This window comes from Globicephala melas, chromosome X (genome assembly GCF_963455315.2).
Source record: "Globicephala melas chromosome X, mGloMel1.2, whole genome shotgun sequence".
In the NCBI taxonomy this organism is placed as follows: Eukaryota; Metazoa; Chordata; class Mammalia; order Artiodactyla; family Delphinidae; genus Globicephala; species Globicephala melas.
This window is the reverse complement of record NC_083335.1, coordinates 42,085,110-42,100,154: the sequence shown is the minus strand read 5'-3', so window position 1 is coordinate 42,100,154 and position 15,045 is coordinate 42,085,110. Positions and strand designations below refer to the sequence as shown.

The 15,045-nt window shown below is 40.6% G+C and overlaps 1 protein-coding gene across 2 annotated transcripts; it reads left to right on the top strand.

Moving 5' to 3' along the window:
* The first annotated feature begins 3,741 nt into the window (after positions 1 to 3,741).
* Positions 3,742 to 8,518, top strand: ARMCX3 (armadillo repeat containing X-linked 3). 2 transcript variants are annotated; one of them, XM_030840501.2, is made up of 5 exons: positions 3,742 to 3,895; positions 4,421 to 4,500; positions 4,800 to 4,860; positions 5,136 to 5,206; positions 5,473 to 8,518. In XM_030840501.2, the coding sequence occupies exon 5, from the start codon at positions 5,622 to 5,624 to the stop codon at positions 6,759 to 6,761; it is 1,140 nt and encodes a 379-aa protein (XP_030696361.1). In that variant the 5' UTR covers positions 3,742 to 3,895; positions 4,421 to 4,500; positions 4,800 to 4,860; positions 5,136 to 5,206; positions 5,473 to 5,621; the 3' UTR covers positions 6,762 to 8,518. The 2 variants fall into 2 exon arrangements, with proteins under 2 accessions (XP_030696361.1, XP_030696363.1); XM_030840503.2 differs by having other exon boundaries at positions 4,763 to 4,860.
* The last annotated feature ends 6,527 nt before the right edge of the window (positions 8,519 to 15,045 follow it).

The following is a 15,045-nucleotide window of genomic DNA, read 5'->3' as shown; positions in this document are numbered from 1 at the left end:
GAAGTCAAGAACATGTCACAGCTTTCTGGTCTTCCTCAAACTTTTATAGACCAAACAAACCAGTATTACAGCTCATCTCTCTAAACCCCTACCTTATTTGTTTTGCCATCATCTCCTTACACCATTCTTTTCATTGCCCTTTATTTGCTTCTCCGAGGCAAGTGAATTCTATTTATGAAACCTTACTAACAGAACTCGCAGATTCAACTGTTATCATTCAATCTTTGGCTGCTAAGAACTTATATAAGTGGCTTTTATTTATTTTGAATATATACATTAGAAAGAACTAAGGAGTATGTAAAGCTTAAAAGAGGCAGGTGCTTCAGTGTCATTGACGTGGCTTTCCAGTAAGAACTCATTCTCACAACTCAGCCAGCCTTCAAGGACAAAAGCTCCACTCTTACCGCTCCTCATTAGTAAAAAATATCTCTCCCCTTTGGTATATTTTTCAGTTATTCCACTGTATAACCCCTGACCATCATTCTCCCAGGCTGTCAGAACTTTTCTGTTTGGATCCACTCCCTCTCTTAAACTTCCTAAACCCCATGGGAATGATAACACTTTCAGTTCTCTTACTTTGTAATTTTGACCCACAATTCCTACCAAGGAACCTGGAGACTAGCATTTTTTTAAAAATTATTTTATTTATTTATTTTTGGCTGCGTTGGGTCTTCATTGCTGCACGCGGGCTTTCTCTAGTTGCGGCGAGTGGGGGCCACTCTTCCTTGCGGTGCGCAGGCTTCTCACTGCGGTGGCTTCTCTTATTGCAGAACATGGGCTTTAGGCGCGGGGGCTTCAGTAGTTGTGGCACCCAGGCTTAGTTGCTCCACGGCATGTGGGATCTTCCCAGACCAGGGCTAGAACCCTTATCCCCTGCACTGGCAGGCGGATTCTTAACCACTGCGCCACCAGGGAAGCCCGAGACTAGCATTTAAAATCTACTTTTCTCTCCGTTATAAATCCACCAACAAATATTTATTTAAGGACATGCTATTTGCCTGACATAATATTCAACAGCAAAAATGGAAAATCCTTAAGCAGTTCTTCAGACGAGCCTTCGAAAGACTATGTGAAGCCACTGCCAGAAAGAACCTTTTGGCTTAAATCAGTATATGGTCACATGTGATGTGTGATTTATAAAGTATCCAAAAGCAGAAAAGGATCAGCAGATGGTAACACTAATGGAATTTTGGAGGGTGAAAAAAATAAATTATAGAAGATTGTTATCTTAAAAAGCTGTATTACTTTTTGTATTGTGTTATTTGTTTTTGTGTTGTGTATTAGTTAATTTTGTTTAATTGCAAGCAACAGAAAGCAAACCTGTTTAACTTAAACGAATGTTGAAGACCAGCATCAGCTCTGAGGTGTCTAGGTAGAAGGAATTGATATATGGTCTTTTCAGGATGCCATACTTCCACTGATTTTTGGTTTTCTATCTCTGCTTAAGGTTTAAATTTCAGTAAGAGAGTATTGAGTTGGTCTGTTTTGGGCACAATGCCCACCCTTTTGCTGGGGAAAATGACAGGGCATGTAAAATGTAAAATGCACTTCCTTTCTTTTCCCAGAGAGAAATGTAAACTGTTTCAGATGTTATTGTTGATTTGCAGGAGACCTTTAACTACTTTGGATATGAATCCTTTGTTCAGCTGTGACTGAGGTGCTGGGGGCCTATTTGCCACAGCATGCTTTAGTTTTCACTTTCACATTAAGTGAACGTTATAGAGGTACAATTCTGAAATGGTGACGCACAAGGCTGTCTTCTAAGCTAAAGCTACTTGGCTTCCCTGACAAGATTGTAGACAAGGTTGCATCTACAGTTCAGTCTTGTTCTCATCCCTTCATGATCAATACCTGATTTTGTCTGTACGATGAGAGCAGATGCCTCTGTCAAGGAAAGACTCCCATTCATAGAGACATACATAAATCTATATCTGAATGCCCAAACCCATGGATCTTTGCATTCTCTCCATGTAAGAAGGCCACAAGGGAAGCTAAGTCTCACAAAGGAATGACAACTGAAAAATTTATCCTGAGAAATACAACCTTCAGGGGTACTAGAGGTTTCTGTCAGTTTTACCAGCTCATTCTCTCCCTGTTGACAAGCTACTCCTTGGGAAGCCACAACCTCAGAAGGTTGTGTGGTGAGCCTGAAGTCAGAGCAAGGGCATTGGTGCATGTTAAGAAGAGTCTCTCAGCTAAGAAACTTGAAGTACACTTATGCATCACGGGGATGGCTCTGCCAAAGAAAGCTCTTTTTTCCATTCATCTTCGCCAAGACTCCCTCTCCTCCAGACAGTGCTTGGGTGGGAACTATCAACACTTTCCTCTGACTCTCCTTTTCATATATTCCTGTGCTTAAATAAGCCCCCTTGTTGCACATGATCTTTCTCCAAATACAGAATCATATAGTTGATTTGGTTTCTGCTTACTAAATTTCAGTCATATCCTGTTCACCTTAAACGTACACAGTGTTGTATATCAATTATATCTCATAAAACTGGAAGAAAAAAATAAATTTTAGTCATATCCTAGTACTGTCTTCCAGAAGTTACATCGATATGAATTTCCCTGGAGTTTTGCCTGTTCCCCAACTTCCCAGACTCTTGATTTACTCCCATATGGTCTGTGGATCTTAAAATTTATACTCAGATAATAAACTTATATCTTAAACATTAGGGCATATCCCACTGTAGACCCCGTGTTCTGACATTATTTTATTATTTTTCCCACTCTTAAATAGTTTTCTCATTGCTGACAGATGAATCATTGAGTTCATCAAAGCAGTCAGTGAAAAGGTTTCACACTAATTGCTAGATTCCGAGTTCAGCAAATTTTGTCTTGGTCTCAGTGTTCCTCTAACACCTATTTCATTTAAAGATGATACTATTTGTATATTTTGTAATGTTCTTTGTCTGCCACTCACTTTGTCAGTGTGCGTGCCCCTCTATCTGACAGACATCCACAACATAGTTGTGATTTCTACTCAACCTTTTCTGTGTCAGTGGCTTCTGAGGTCTCCATGCCTCTTCCCTGCTAACTGATGGGAGTAAAAGTCTACTGTTTAGAAGACTGGCCTAGTCAGAAGATTTATGTATCCTCAGACACACTGATGAGCTCATTCAGGATTGTGTTATGTGCTAGGCCCCAGAAGACATTAAGATTGCTTTGAGTGAAGTGTGTAACACTCCCTGCAAGTGAGAAAATGTGGGACTTTTGGAGGCCATCACCCAACATCACTCTCCAACTCCCACTCTTTTTTTCTTTCTCAAATGAAAATAGCTTTACAGCAATTCTTTTCTCATAAAAAGAATGTAGGCTGGGGGTGGGAGAGGGCAGAACTGAAAGAACAAAAAAGCATTAAGAAAGAAAAAACCACACTCACTCCAGGTCTCCTTTTCTGATGGCTTTTTCTTTTCAGATCTGGGACTAGATTTCAGAGGAAACGGTAGACATTTGTAGCTGGAAGGTGGGGAGGTGGAAGGAGAGGTTGCTGCCCCAGGAGCCTAGGGAAGGAAGAGGCAATTTTTCAAAAAGTACAAGTGGCCAGTAACCCCAGGGGAAGATGCTGTCCCTTTCTGGTAATCAGAGGAAGGCAAACACAACTACAGGGAGATGGGATTAGCAAAGAAGAAAGAGTAACAAGGCCTGATATGGGGGAGGGAATGGAGGGGGGCGGGCCCTCTTCTGCCGCACTGCTGGTGGGAGGGGAAATTGGGGACCCGAGTTGGTGGATGACGTAGCTCTCACGTGACCAAGAGCTGACGTGTGCAGAAGTCCTTCTTGTTCTGGTCGTTGTTCCCGTCTGAGTACCAGCTCCCCATTGCCCTGAGGGCGAGCGGGCCTGCAGCAGAGGCAAGAAGGAGGAGGAGAAGGAAATTGTCCCGGATCCCTGCAGGTCAGTGCCTGGGAGATTCCAGAAGGTGGGGGTGGCCGAGGGCGCAGGGCGGAGACCGTCGCGAGTCCTGGGGCGCCTCCATCGTCTCTCCCACTCGCCGCCGGCTTTCCAAGACATCTGTCCCGCCCGCAGCCCATTTCGTTGCTGCGAAATGGTGAGCAGCGGGGTGTTTGGGGAGGAGCTCAGAGATTGGGAGGTGGGAATCTGGTGGAACCGAGGCCATAATCTGGAAAGGGAGCTGCGGCCTGGGTGTTTGCCCCCAGTACTCCAGGACAGTGCCGGCGGGGAAAGGCTGGACATGGGGAGGCGGGGGTGCAACGTGATGTGTCAGCAGAACCCCGAGAGGGGTTATAGGGGTGGGAAACCTTTGACAACCAGGCCTCCGAATTAGGAAAGAGTTTTCTGTTCTGGGGACCGGTCCGTCCACCAAGCACTCGGTAGCGGCTGTTTCCAGTTTTTCTGTGACTGTGTCTTCCTGACCATGGCTCTGTGTTTTGTGGGTCCGAGCCTCTCCCGGGTTGCCAGTCTTTCCGTAGGTTGCGGCACTACGCCAGGCTAGAGAAGAGGAAGGAAATTAACCCCGATCGGTGAAGGTCGATTTGAGGGTAAGACCAAATGGGGACCCTAACCGGGGCGGTGGTGGGGGTGGGGAGAAACCAGAGATGGCAATAATTTAGGTTGGGTTTGAGTCTGAGTGTGTTTCTTGCACTCCCGGGACTGTGGCGAAATGGCGTGCGATGTGTGTGTGTGTGTGTGTGTGTGTGTGTGTGCGAGCGCGCGCGCGTGTGTCGCGGGGGGTGGGGTGGGGGAGAATGACAGAAGGGAAACCTATCAGATAGTTTGTTCATAATCCTCTTCTCTCAACAGCATTTAGTCCCCATGTTTTCGATCTGTCATCCTGCAGGTCTGCTGTAGCAGGTGGCACCACTTGAAAAGAGGGAGGAAGTTTCCTCAGATCAGTAGAGGTCGGTGTGGGCGTGGGGGCTGCTTGGAATGGGGGAGGGGTTGGAAATCGCCCGCGGTTGGACAGGCTCACCCAATCCTACCTTATTTCCCTAACATCCCTCCCATTTCAGGCTAGGGAAGGGGCAGGCACATGCATGTTTTGGATGGCATAGAGAGGTTTTGTTTTGTTTTGTTTTTTTAAATCTGACAACCTAGATAGGTGAATCAGGAAAGCAAGGAATGAACAGTCAATCCATCAAGGCTTCAGTTCTCACTGGCTCTGGTCTCTCTGCAGATTGCAAGGGTTGTTGGGCGTGGCACACCTCCAGGGGAGGGAAGAAGGGGCAAACTGCCTGTCTGAAGGAGGTTAGTGCAAGGTGCCACTCCCTGGGAACACCGGAGGTTGGGGTGGCTGAGGGCCCAGCGGACTATGGGCTCCGTTGCCTTTATCTAGGCTTGGGGAGGGGGTGGACTGCGGAGGGTAGGGGGAGAGTGAAATGAGGAAAGAATTTGTTAACAATCTACATTTCCTGCGAAGAACTCATTTACTTATCCCTCTGTGCAACTCTCTGCATGGGACAACACAAGGAGAAGAGAAACTCAAACCCCTTTTCCTTCCTCCACCCCCTAAGGTCCGCCTCCAGAATCAGCTGTTGTGGCCTTGAAGAGGCTGAAGACAATCATCCTCCGAAGGCCTGCACCCAGGCCAAGCCCATAGCCCTCCTCCCCCAGCCTGTGACTACTGTGTTCCTTGGTCCCTGATATCGTCAGGGACGATTGCATGGGCTACGCCAGGAAAGTAGGCTGGGTGACCGCAGGACTGGTGATTGGGGCTGGCGCCTGCTATTGCATTTATAGACTGACCAGGGGAAGAAAACAGAACAAGGAGAAAATGGCTGAGGGCGGGTCTGGCGACATGGATGATGTTGGGGACTGTCCTGGGGCCAGGTACAATGACTGGTCTGATGATGATGATGACAACAGTGAGAACAAAGGTATAGTATGGTACCCACCTTGGGCCCGGATTGGGACTGAGGCTGGGACCAGAGCTAGGGCCAGGGCAAGGGCCAGGGCTACCCGGGCTCGTCGGGCCGTGCAGAAAAGGGCTTCCCCCAATTCAGATGATACTATTTTGTCCCCTCAAGAGTTGCAAAAAGTTCTTTGCTTGGTTGAGATGTCTGAAAAGCCTTATATTCTCGAAGCAGCTTTAATTGCCCTGGGTAACAATGCTGCTTACGCATTTAACAGAGATATTATTCGTGATCTGGGTGGTCTCCCGATTGTTGCAAAGATTCTCAATACTCGGGATCCCATAGTTAAGGAAAAGGCTTTAATTGTCCTAAATAACTTGAGTGTGAATGCTGAAAATCAGCGCAGGCTTAAGATATACATGAATCAAGTGTGTGATGACACAATCACTTCTCGCTTGAACTCATCTGTGCAGCTGGCGGGACTAAGATTGCTTACGAACATGACTGTTACTAATGAGTATCAGCACATGCTTGCTAATTCCATTTCAGACTTTTTTCGTTTATTTTCAGCAGGAAATGAAGAAACCAAATTTCAGGTTTTGAAACTCCTTTTGAATTTGGCTGAAAATCCAGCCATGACTAGAGAACTGCTCAGGGCCCAAGTACCATCTTCACTGGGTTCCCTCTTTAATAAGAAGGAGAACAAAGAGGTGATTCTTAAACTTCTGGTCATATTTGAGAACATAAATGACAATTTTAAATGGGAGGAAAATGAACCTACTCAGAATCAATTCAGCGAAGTTTCACTTTTTTTCTTTTTAAAAGAATTTCAAGTGTGTGCTGATAAGATTCTGGGGATAGAAAGCCATCATGATTTTTTGGTGAAAGTCAAAGTTGGAAAATTCATGGCCAAACTGGCTGAGCATATGTTCCCAAAGAGCCAGGAATAACTTCTTGATTTTGTAGTTTAGAAGCAACACACATTGTAAACTACTCCTTTTCTCCACCTTGTTTATATGGTAAAGGAATCCTTTCAGCTGCCAATTTTGAGTAATGAATATCATATTGTATCATCAACGCTGATATTTATCTGAGTTGGTCTTCAGGTCTAAGCTGGATGAATGAATATCACTACCTGTTCTGAAAACAAGTTTGTTGCTTTTTATCTCACTGCCTAGATTGAAATATTTTTACTATTTCTTCTGCACAAGTGACAGTGAACCAATTCGTCATAAATAAGCTCTCTCCTGTCATGGGCATTGACTTAATTTGTGTATCATCAATAAAGTTGTGTGCTAATGCTGGAAAAAAAAGAAGAAAAAGAAACCATCCTTGTCTTTTGGTTTATAATCTAGTTGGAGAGATAAGAAACATACAAACAAAAAGATAACAATATCTCAAGCATATATTCATCGTCAAATATGTGCGTTCAGAGCACAGAGGAAGCAAAGGTTTCTGTGGGATACAATAGTCAGCTACAGATTTATGGAGGAAGTGGCCATTTAAAATGAGTCCTCTATGGGATAGGTAGTTAGGGCATTCCGTATGATGGGAGTGACGGGGGACTGGTGTGAGAAAGGCATGGAGGTAGGAAGTCTTCCTATGACAGTAAGGGGGAGACTAGTCTGCTTAGAGTGGAGAGTGTAAGGATGGGAAGTAAATAAATTTGGAAAACTGGCTGAAGCCAGTTTGTGGAGAACTGTTTGAATATTATCCCACTGAACACCGAGAGCCAGTAAATAATTTTGACTAGAAAGAATAATTGGAATTCATATAAAAGTTCCTCTCTCACCCACTGTGCAGTGTGCTTGAGGGTGTGGCAAAATGGATCCTTTCAAACCCTGGTGGTAGGAATGAGCTTACACTGGCTCAAGGTTTGTGGAGGGCCATTTTGTAATACATATCATAAGCCTTAAAATATGTAAACCCTTTGTCCCAAAGAAATAATTGATTCATTGGCCAAAAACTGTATGTACAAGGCTGTTCATCCCAGCAATGTGTAAAATAGTAAAAACTGGAACCAACTTAAACAATTTAGCACACTGGATTGGTTAAATAAATTAAAGAATATTCACACGGTATAAGATAAATATGTCACTTGTAATCCATATTGCCAGGGAACGATATTCATCATGCATTGTTAAGTGAGAAAGGTAGGTTAGATAGCAGTATTCATAGTATGATTCCACTTTTTTGAGAATATAAGACGTTTAAGTAGACACTAAAAACTCTGGAATTACAGACACCCAAATAGTAACAGTGGTTATCTTTGGGTGGAAGGATAGAGTAATCTTTACCTTTTTACTTTTTATTCATCTATGTGTTCTTATTTATCTAAAACAAATACTGATTTTTTCAAAAATTTTTGAAAAAGAAGTGTTGGGAATGGAGCAGGTGATTGGAGCATGTACTGAGTGGAAAAAATATTTAGATTAAACATGAGATGGGTTGAAGTTTTCTCTCTGAAATAATAGATGAGTGCTGAAGATGGGGCTCGTTGTGAGGATTAAATGAAGTAATACATGGGAAATACTTAGAATGTTCTGGCACATAGCAGTTAATTAAGAAAAGTGAGCACGCTTAATTCCCTGGAATTCAAGGTTGATAGCTTTTTTGGTTGACCTTTGTTTCGCTGGGGGCATTCTTCCACATGTCAGCATCATTTAATAAATAATAACAACAATAAAGTTTAGCACTTATTAAGTGACCACTGTGTAGAGTGATGTCATTCCTGCAAGGCAACTGTTACAATAATTTCTCAAAGAAATAGGGTTTTCTTATTTCTAAGGACACAAAGTGTTTCATCAGACATGATCTCACCCGCCCTCACAACATATTCCTAGTCAGTTTGGAGATCTTATCCTGCTTTATACATGAGGCCAGGAAAGGGTAAAATGTCTGTTCAGTTATGATCTGGTTTTAGCCTCAGGCTTCCATATACTTACTCTAATGTTGCCTATAGTCGACAAAAGGACCAAGGACTGGTTAGCTTAAAGTTGTTGGGTGTGGTGACCCTACTGAATCATGAACACGTGGGGGCTAATTTGACATCATTTTTAAGGATGGGATGAGGGTAAAGGGAACTAACTTTTTTCTTGCTCTATTATTAGGCAGGAGAAAAGGATTTGGGAGGGGAAGCCTAATCCATTTAAAATAAATTGAGTTTGAGGTAACTGTGTGACATCCAGATGGATACACCCTATTGTCACTTGAATGTATTGATCTGGCGCTCAGAGAAGACTAGGCTATAGATACAGATTTGGGGGCCACTGGAGGATGAATGATAATTGAGGACATTGGAGTGGATGTGATCCCCAGAGAGAAGGTGCAGAGAGTAAGAGTGGAGGGCTGCAGAAAGAACTGGGTAAGGGACTGTGGCAGCTGGGGAGAGAAGCATAGAATTGCAACTGTGGATACCCTTCCAGACACTTGTACTATCCATATACCTATATATTCTATACATCAAATTGGATGATACTGTAGATGAATTTTCAGAGCCTGATTTAAATTTTTTCTATTTTTCTACTAAAAATTATTCATTGGAGATACTTAAGAAAATAGAGACAACAAGAACAAACTTGTCCACTGACCCGGATCTGTATCTTGAACATCTAAAAAATATTCAGATCAAGCCATGTTGAACTTGGGGTGCTGAGTGACTTTTCTACATGGGTTGAAAAATGAGGTCAACTTGCGTAATAAAAAGCCACTGTGCAGCAGGGGCACAGGTCTGACCAGTGTCCATCTGCTCCTGCAGGTCTCTTTTCTCATCCCTTCCCATTCTTCTTCCCTCTCCCTCCCTTGCACTTGTCTTTTTTATTTCCTCCTTCTGAGAGACCATTGGCAGTAGTCTCTGTGCTTCTGTGTCTTTTGTGGATGACCATTTAATCCCCATGACACCAGGTCATGCACCGGTGGGCATTTGATACAGAATAATATTTGTCATTGCTGTGGTAATACGGTGACCTGGGTGTGGCTGGATGCCAAGATTTTTTGGACCTTTGTTGAACAGAGACTGAGAAGGCACCAGTCTTAACGTGGCACAGCACTATGTGCACTGCATGCAATTTTGATGTCCCACACCTGGTATTGTTTGGCACAGAATCACCCAGACTTTGGTAAGTGCTGTGTGAGACAGATATGTGACTGCCTGGTCCAGGGAGGCCACAGGGCCGGCCCAGCCACACGCAGATGTCCTCATGCTTTCACATCGGAGGCTGCCACTCTCAAACATTTTGGGAAGGGCACAGTTCTGTGATTGTGGCAGCTCATCGGGGCAGGGAGGGGGCAGTGTCCTCTCTTTAGAGAGGATGGCAACTTCTGGGTAACTGAGGAAATTAGAAACTCAGAGGATATTTTGCTATTTTGGTTTTTCTCTCATCTAATTGTTTTAGGAATTTAAGTGGGTCTATCCCAGTCAAATGTGTTCAAAGGGAATTTTACAAAGATGGAGTATAGTTCTCTTATAAATTGTCACCGAAAGCATAATATTTCAAGGCTCAGGAAACTGGTTTTCTATTTTTAAATTCATATTTTACTTGCCTTGTTTCAAAAGGGATTCTAAGTGTAGGTTTAGCAAATTGATGTGGTTCAGGCAAATTTTGTGTTTATGCCTCTGTTTGGTTAATTTCTCTGCTAAATTCCCTTGAGAATGGTTTTTTTGAAGAGTGATTATGACTATTTTCAATGCTATCTTTTTACATTCATTTTACATCACATCCCAGGTTGAACGTTTTATTCTGATTTCTCTGTTTAAACTGTGGCTCTTTCTTGCCTTTAAACCAGAACTATCGTGCTGCCATCTCGGGGTGCCGAAGACTAGGGTAATGACCCCTGGTTTGCTCTGCCCTAAGGTGTGGTGTCAAGCAGGTTAACACATATTTACTTTCAGAGATGTGTATCTCCATGCTTTCCCCTCTCCATTGGGTCCCTCTCAGGCCTTGTGTTAAGGGCTTGGGCAATGTTAGGTTTGGGGGTAAGCCTGAGTGGAGGGAGAAGGTAGGGGGTGGGAAAGAAGCCTTATTGGATGGGTAATTTTATCCTAACAGGTTCATGCCAATGGAATTCAATCCAGCACTGGCAGTGGGCTAAGTGTAACTTTTTGGCCCTGTTGACCATTTACATTTTAAAAAGTGAAAGAGTAAGTGTAATACAAGCATCTTTGTTTGGGCATTAGAGCCTTCTGTTTATTGAGCATTTTTCTAAGTTTGCACATGGACATAACATGTTATTAAATGGGGTGGAATTTCTTTTTGAAAATAAAATAACAGAATGACAGTCTATGTTACTATAAGAAATGTAATTACCAAATAGATCAGATTCTTAGTGTTGGCTGCTAAGAACATTCTGTCCCTAAGGTCAATTTGCATCAGAAACCAAATTATCAGAAGGTTTTTTATTTAGTGCTCAAGGAATCAGGGCAAGCTGACTTAGCTAGATGTTAGTGCTGTCAAAGTAGTAGAACCAGGTGCATCCACATCTGCTATGGTGATTGACTTGTGGCTGAAATCAAATACTTGTATTCAAGAGCTAGAGCATCTTTCTCCTTGGACACAATTAAAAATTTTGTCTGCCTAGATACCCCTTTGCCAGAGGTGGATCATCAGTTGATGGTAGTTTTATGACTGTTAAGGTATATTATCAATTAGCTTTCATACAGAGTTTGAGAGTGTATACTTTTACAACAGGAGAAAACTGTAATATCTGCAATGCATCCTCTCCTACATGTTGATTAGTATCTTTCTTTTCTGGATTTTTTTTGATGAGTAATGATAACTTGTTATTGATTTTTTTTTTAAACTCAAGCAAAATGAATTGTCACCTCTTTAGTTTTTTTTCCATTTCTATTTCAGTCTTTGCTAAAATGTGGTTTAACTATAATCTTGCTAATTTTTGTGGCTTTCTTTCAATAAGCTGTAATGAAAACCCTGACATAATGAAATGGATCAATAAAAGAAAACTTTTAATTTTTACCTTCTTCCATCATTTAAAATGAATTAAATTGGATTCTCTTTTTGTTATTAGAAAGGATGGAATCTAGGCAAGACCAAATAAAACAAACAATATTTAAAATATTTTCTAAATCTTAAATCCATTTAAGCTGACTTGGGGAATGATTCTTTGTAATCACTAATTATTTAACATCATCAGTCATCAGCTCTTGTTATGCTGGTCTGTGTAATCTATAGCCAAAGTTGGAAGTATTAAATTGCACCATGTCGCTTATAATTCCATTAAATTCTGGTTGATTTTCTTCCGATATAAAAGTTAAATCTTTATTTATGAATGTCATAACTTGTGAATGTCTATAAATATATGTCATACATATATCATCACATGTGTTTAGGTGGAAATGACTATAATTGGGGAAATATTAAGATATTAGTAACACTCTGGAATTGTTTTTCAGCTATTTTATTTATTTATTTATTTTTTAATTTATTTATTTATTTTTTTGCGGTACGCGGCCCTCTCACTGTTGTGGCCTCTCCCGTTGCGGAGCCCAGGCTCCGGACGCGCAGGCTCAGTGGCCATGGCTCATGGGCCTAGCCGCTCCACGGCATGTGGGATCTTCCCGGACCGGGGCACGAACCCGTGTCCCCTGTGTTGGCAGGCGGGAACCCGTGTCCCCTGCATCGGCAGGAGGACTCTCAACTACTGCGCCACCAGGGAAGCCCTGTTTTTCATCTATTTTAAACCTATCAGTAGAAGTCCCAGACATATTTGTTTTAACTTAGAAAGGGGAAAAATTAGTATCTGGGGAAGAAGGCCATATTATCGCTTCTGCATTGGTGGACAGGATTATGCATCCATCTGGATATTTGACTACCACTCTGAGACAGATTTGGGAATTAACACCACTCTGAGAGATTATTTTTCATAAAGAACTCTATTTTAATCTTCTTTATTTTCTTAAACCATAGCAGTTCTATTAAAAACTAAAACAGATAAAATATAAATTAAAATGTAAAACTGCCCTTTTCTCGCCCATTTTTACAGTTACTTACTATGAATGTGTTTTATGTGTATTTAAACATAAATGATACACATATTCATATTTTTATCAGAAAATGAAGTCACAGTCCGTATATTGTTCTGTTCTGCAACTTTTATTTCACTTAAAATACATCATGTGTGTATTTCCATGCATATCCTACCTCATTTAACTTTGTTCATGGTGTCTTCTTCTGTAGAAGAGCTACATATTTAGGTAGTCATATAATTCAGCCTTTCCCTTTATGGCTTCTAGGATTCTGGACATGCTGAGGCAAGCTTTTCCTATCCCAAGAGTTTACAATAATTTTTAATATTTTCTTCAAGCTTTTAAAAATAGCTATTTGTATGTGTGTGTGTTTAATCCTTCTGGTATATAATTTTGTATGTGGTATGAAGTAGAGATGTAATTTTATTTCTTTTTCCCATCCCCAGACATTGAATGTGTCATTCTTTTCTCCACTTTTTGACAGAACTTTTTAGAGATTATTAGTTACAGGTTATTTACCACATGTTATTCTTCTCTATAAATGGAAACATTATTGCTCTTTTTGCTATCTTTGAGGCATGATGCACTGAAGACTGTTGGTGAAGTCCTATATCACAGAACCTGTTTTATTAAAGTTGGAATGAATAGTATTGGGTTGTGATACTAGTAATTAATTGTTTGTGGGTCTATTATGAAGAAATTTGAAACACCAAAGGGTAAATACAGTGCACTATGGGCTATGAAAATGCCACAATTTGTAAAAAGTAGTCTAGCAAGTGACTTACACGAGTGTGACAACACTTCACTCAAAGCATTGACAATGAGCAAGCTAATCGGTGTATTTGAGAGTTTGAAAATCCGCTAGCTAACTCAGTCTTCCAAGCAGGGGAGTTATTACATATTGTCACATGTGCCTTGAAACCGAAGATAAGAAACCGATATTTTTGAAACATGGAATGAACTGTCAGATCTAGAAGGCTTGAGCACTATGAATTAAGACATTTTGGTGGACACTTACAAGATAAAGTAATATTCTTATCAAAAACTGGTAGAGATACAGATTTAAATTTATAAAAGACACTTGTGTACAAATAGAGAAAATAATATAATGAAAAAACTGAAATAAACATCAGTGACACATTGACACTGAAACAATTGGTTGGAGTGGCAATTGATTAAAACATTCTATGGATGAGTTTGATAGAGGATACTCCTTTCATTAGTAATATGTATCCTTTTAAGCAAAAGAAATAAGAAAATAATGTTAGCACATGGTCTCTAGAGTGCAATACTTCCTAAAAACTTGCTAGAATAGAGGAAAGCTATTGATTTTTTTGTGTTTATCTTTGCCTCACCATCTCTTCTATTTTGCTTATTGACTTTGTGATTTTTAAATAGTCCTCTGTGTTTTAGACAAATACAGTCATATCAGTTGTAAATAGAAATTGCTTTTAACTTTTCCCAGTTTTACACTAATTATTTATTTCCTTATCTTATTGCAATAACTAGAATCACCCAAAATACTATTGAATAAAAATGGAGATTGTGGATGACCTTGACTTGTTCCTGGTTTTAGTGGAAATGACTTTGGCATTTCATGGTTAGAATGAGGATTGCTGTTGACTGTTGGTAAAAAGCACTTTCAATGTTTAAGTTATTCCTTTCTATTCTTGTTGGTACCCATTAGAAGTAGCTGCTGATTTTTTTCTAATCCTACTAGGTCATAGTAGAGCTTTTTATTGCCAAACTTCTGAGTTCTGTTTGTTTATAAGTTTTATAGTTTGTTAATGTTTTATTTTGATTTTTATATTTATTATTAATATTTATTTATAGTTACCTTTTATGTACTACCTTTAGCATGTTTTGGTCTTAGGTTTGCTAGCTTTATAAAATTCGTTAGTGAACTTCAATTTTTTTCCTCTTTTCTGGTTGAGTGTAAATAATATTGGTATTATCTCCTCTTTAAATGTTAGATAGAACTGAACTGCAAAACTATTTGATCCTGATTCCTTTTTTAGTGGTAGGTCTACAATCACATTTCCAATCTTATCTCTTGTAATTTGTCTACTCAAATTTTCTATTTCTTGGGTTAATGTTGGTAACGTCTATTCTACTGGGAAATCATCCATTACCTTTAGATTTTTAAATTTGATGTCGAAGATGTATATGTAAATTATAACTCTTTTAATCACATCTATTTTTGTAGTGAAATCCTTTATTATTCATAATTTGTATACTTTTGCTTTTCTTCC

Excerpts from the sequence above, each read along its gene's own strand:
- ARMCX3 (XM_030840501.2), top strand. The coding sequence starts at position 5,622 with ATGGGCTACGCCAGGAAAGTAGGCTGGGTGACCGCAGGACTGGTGATT.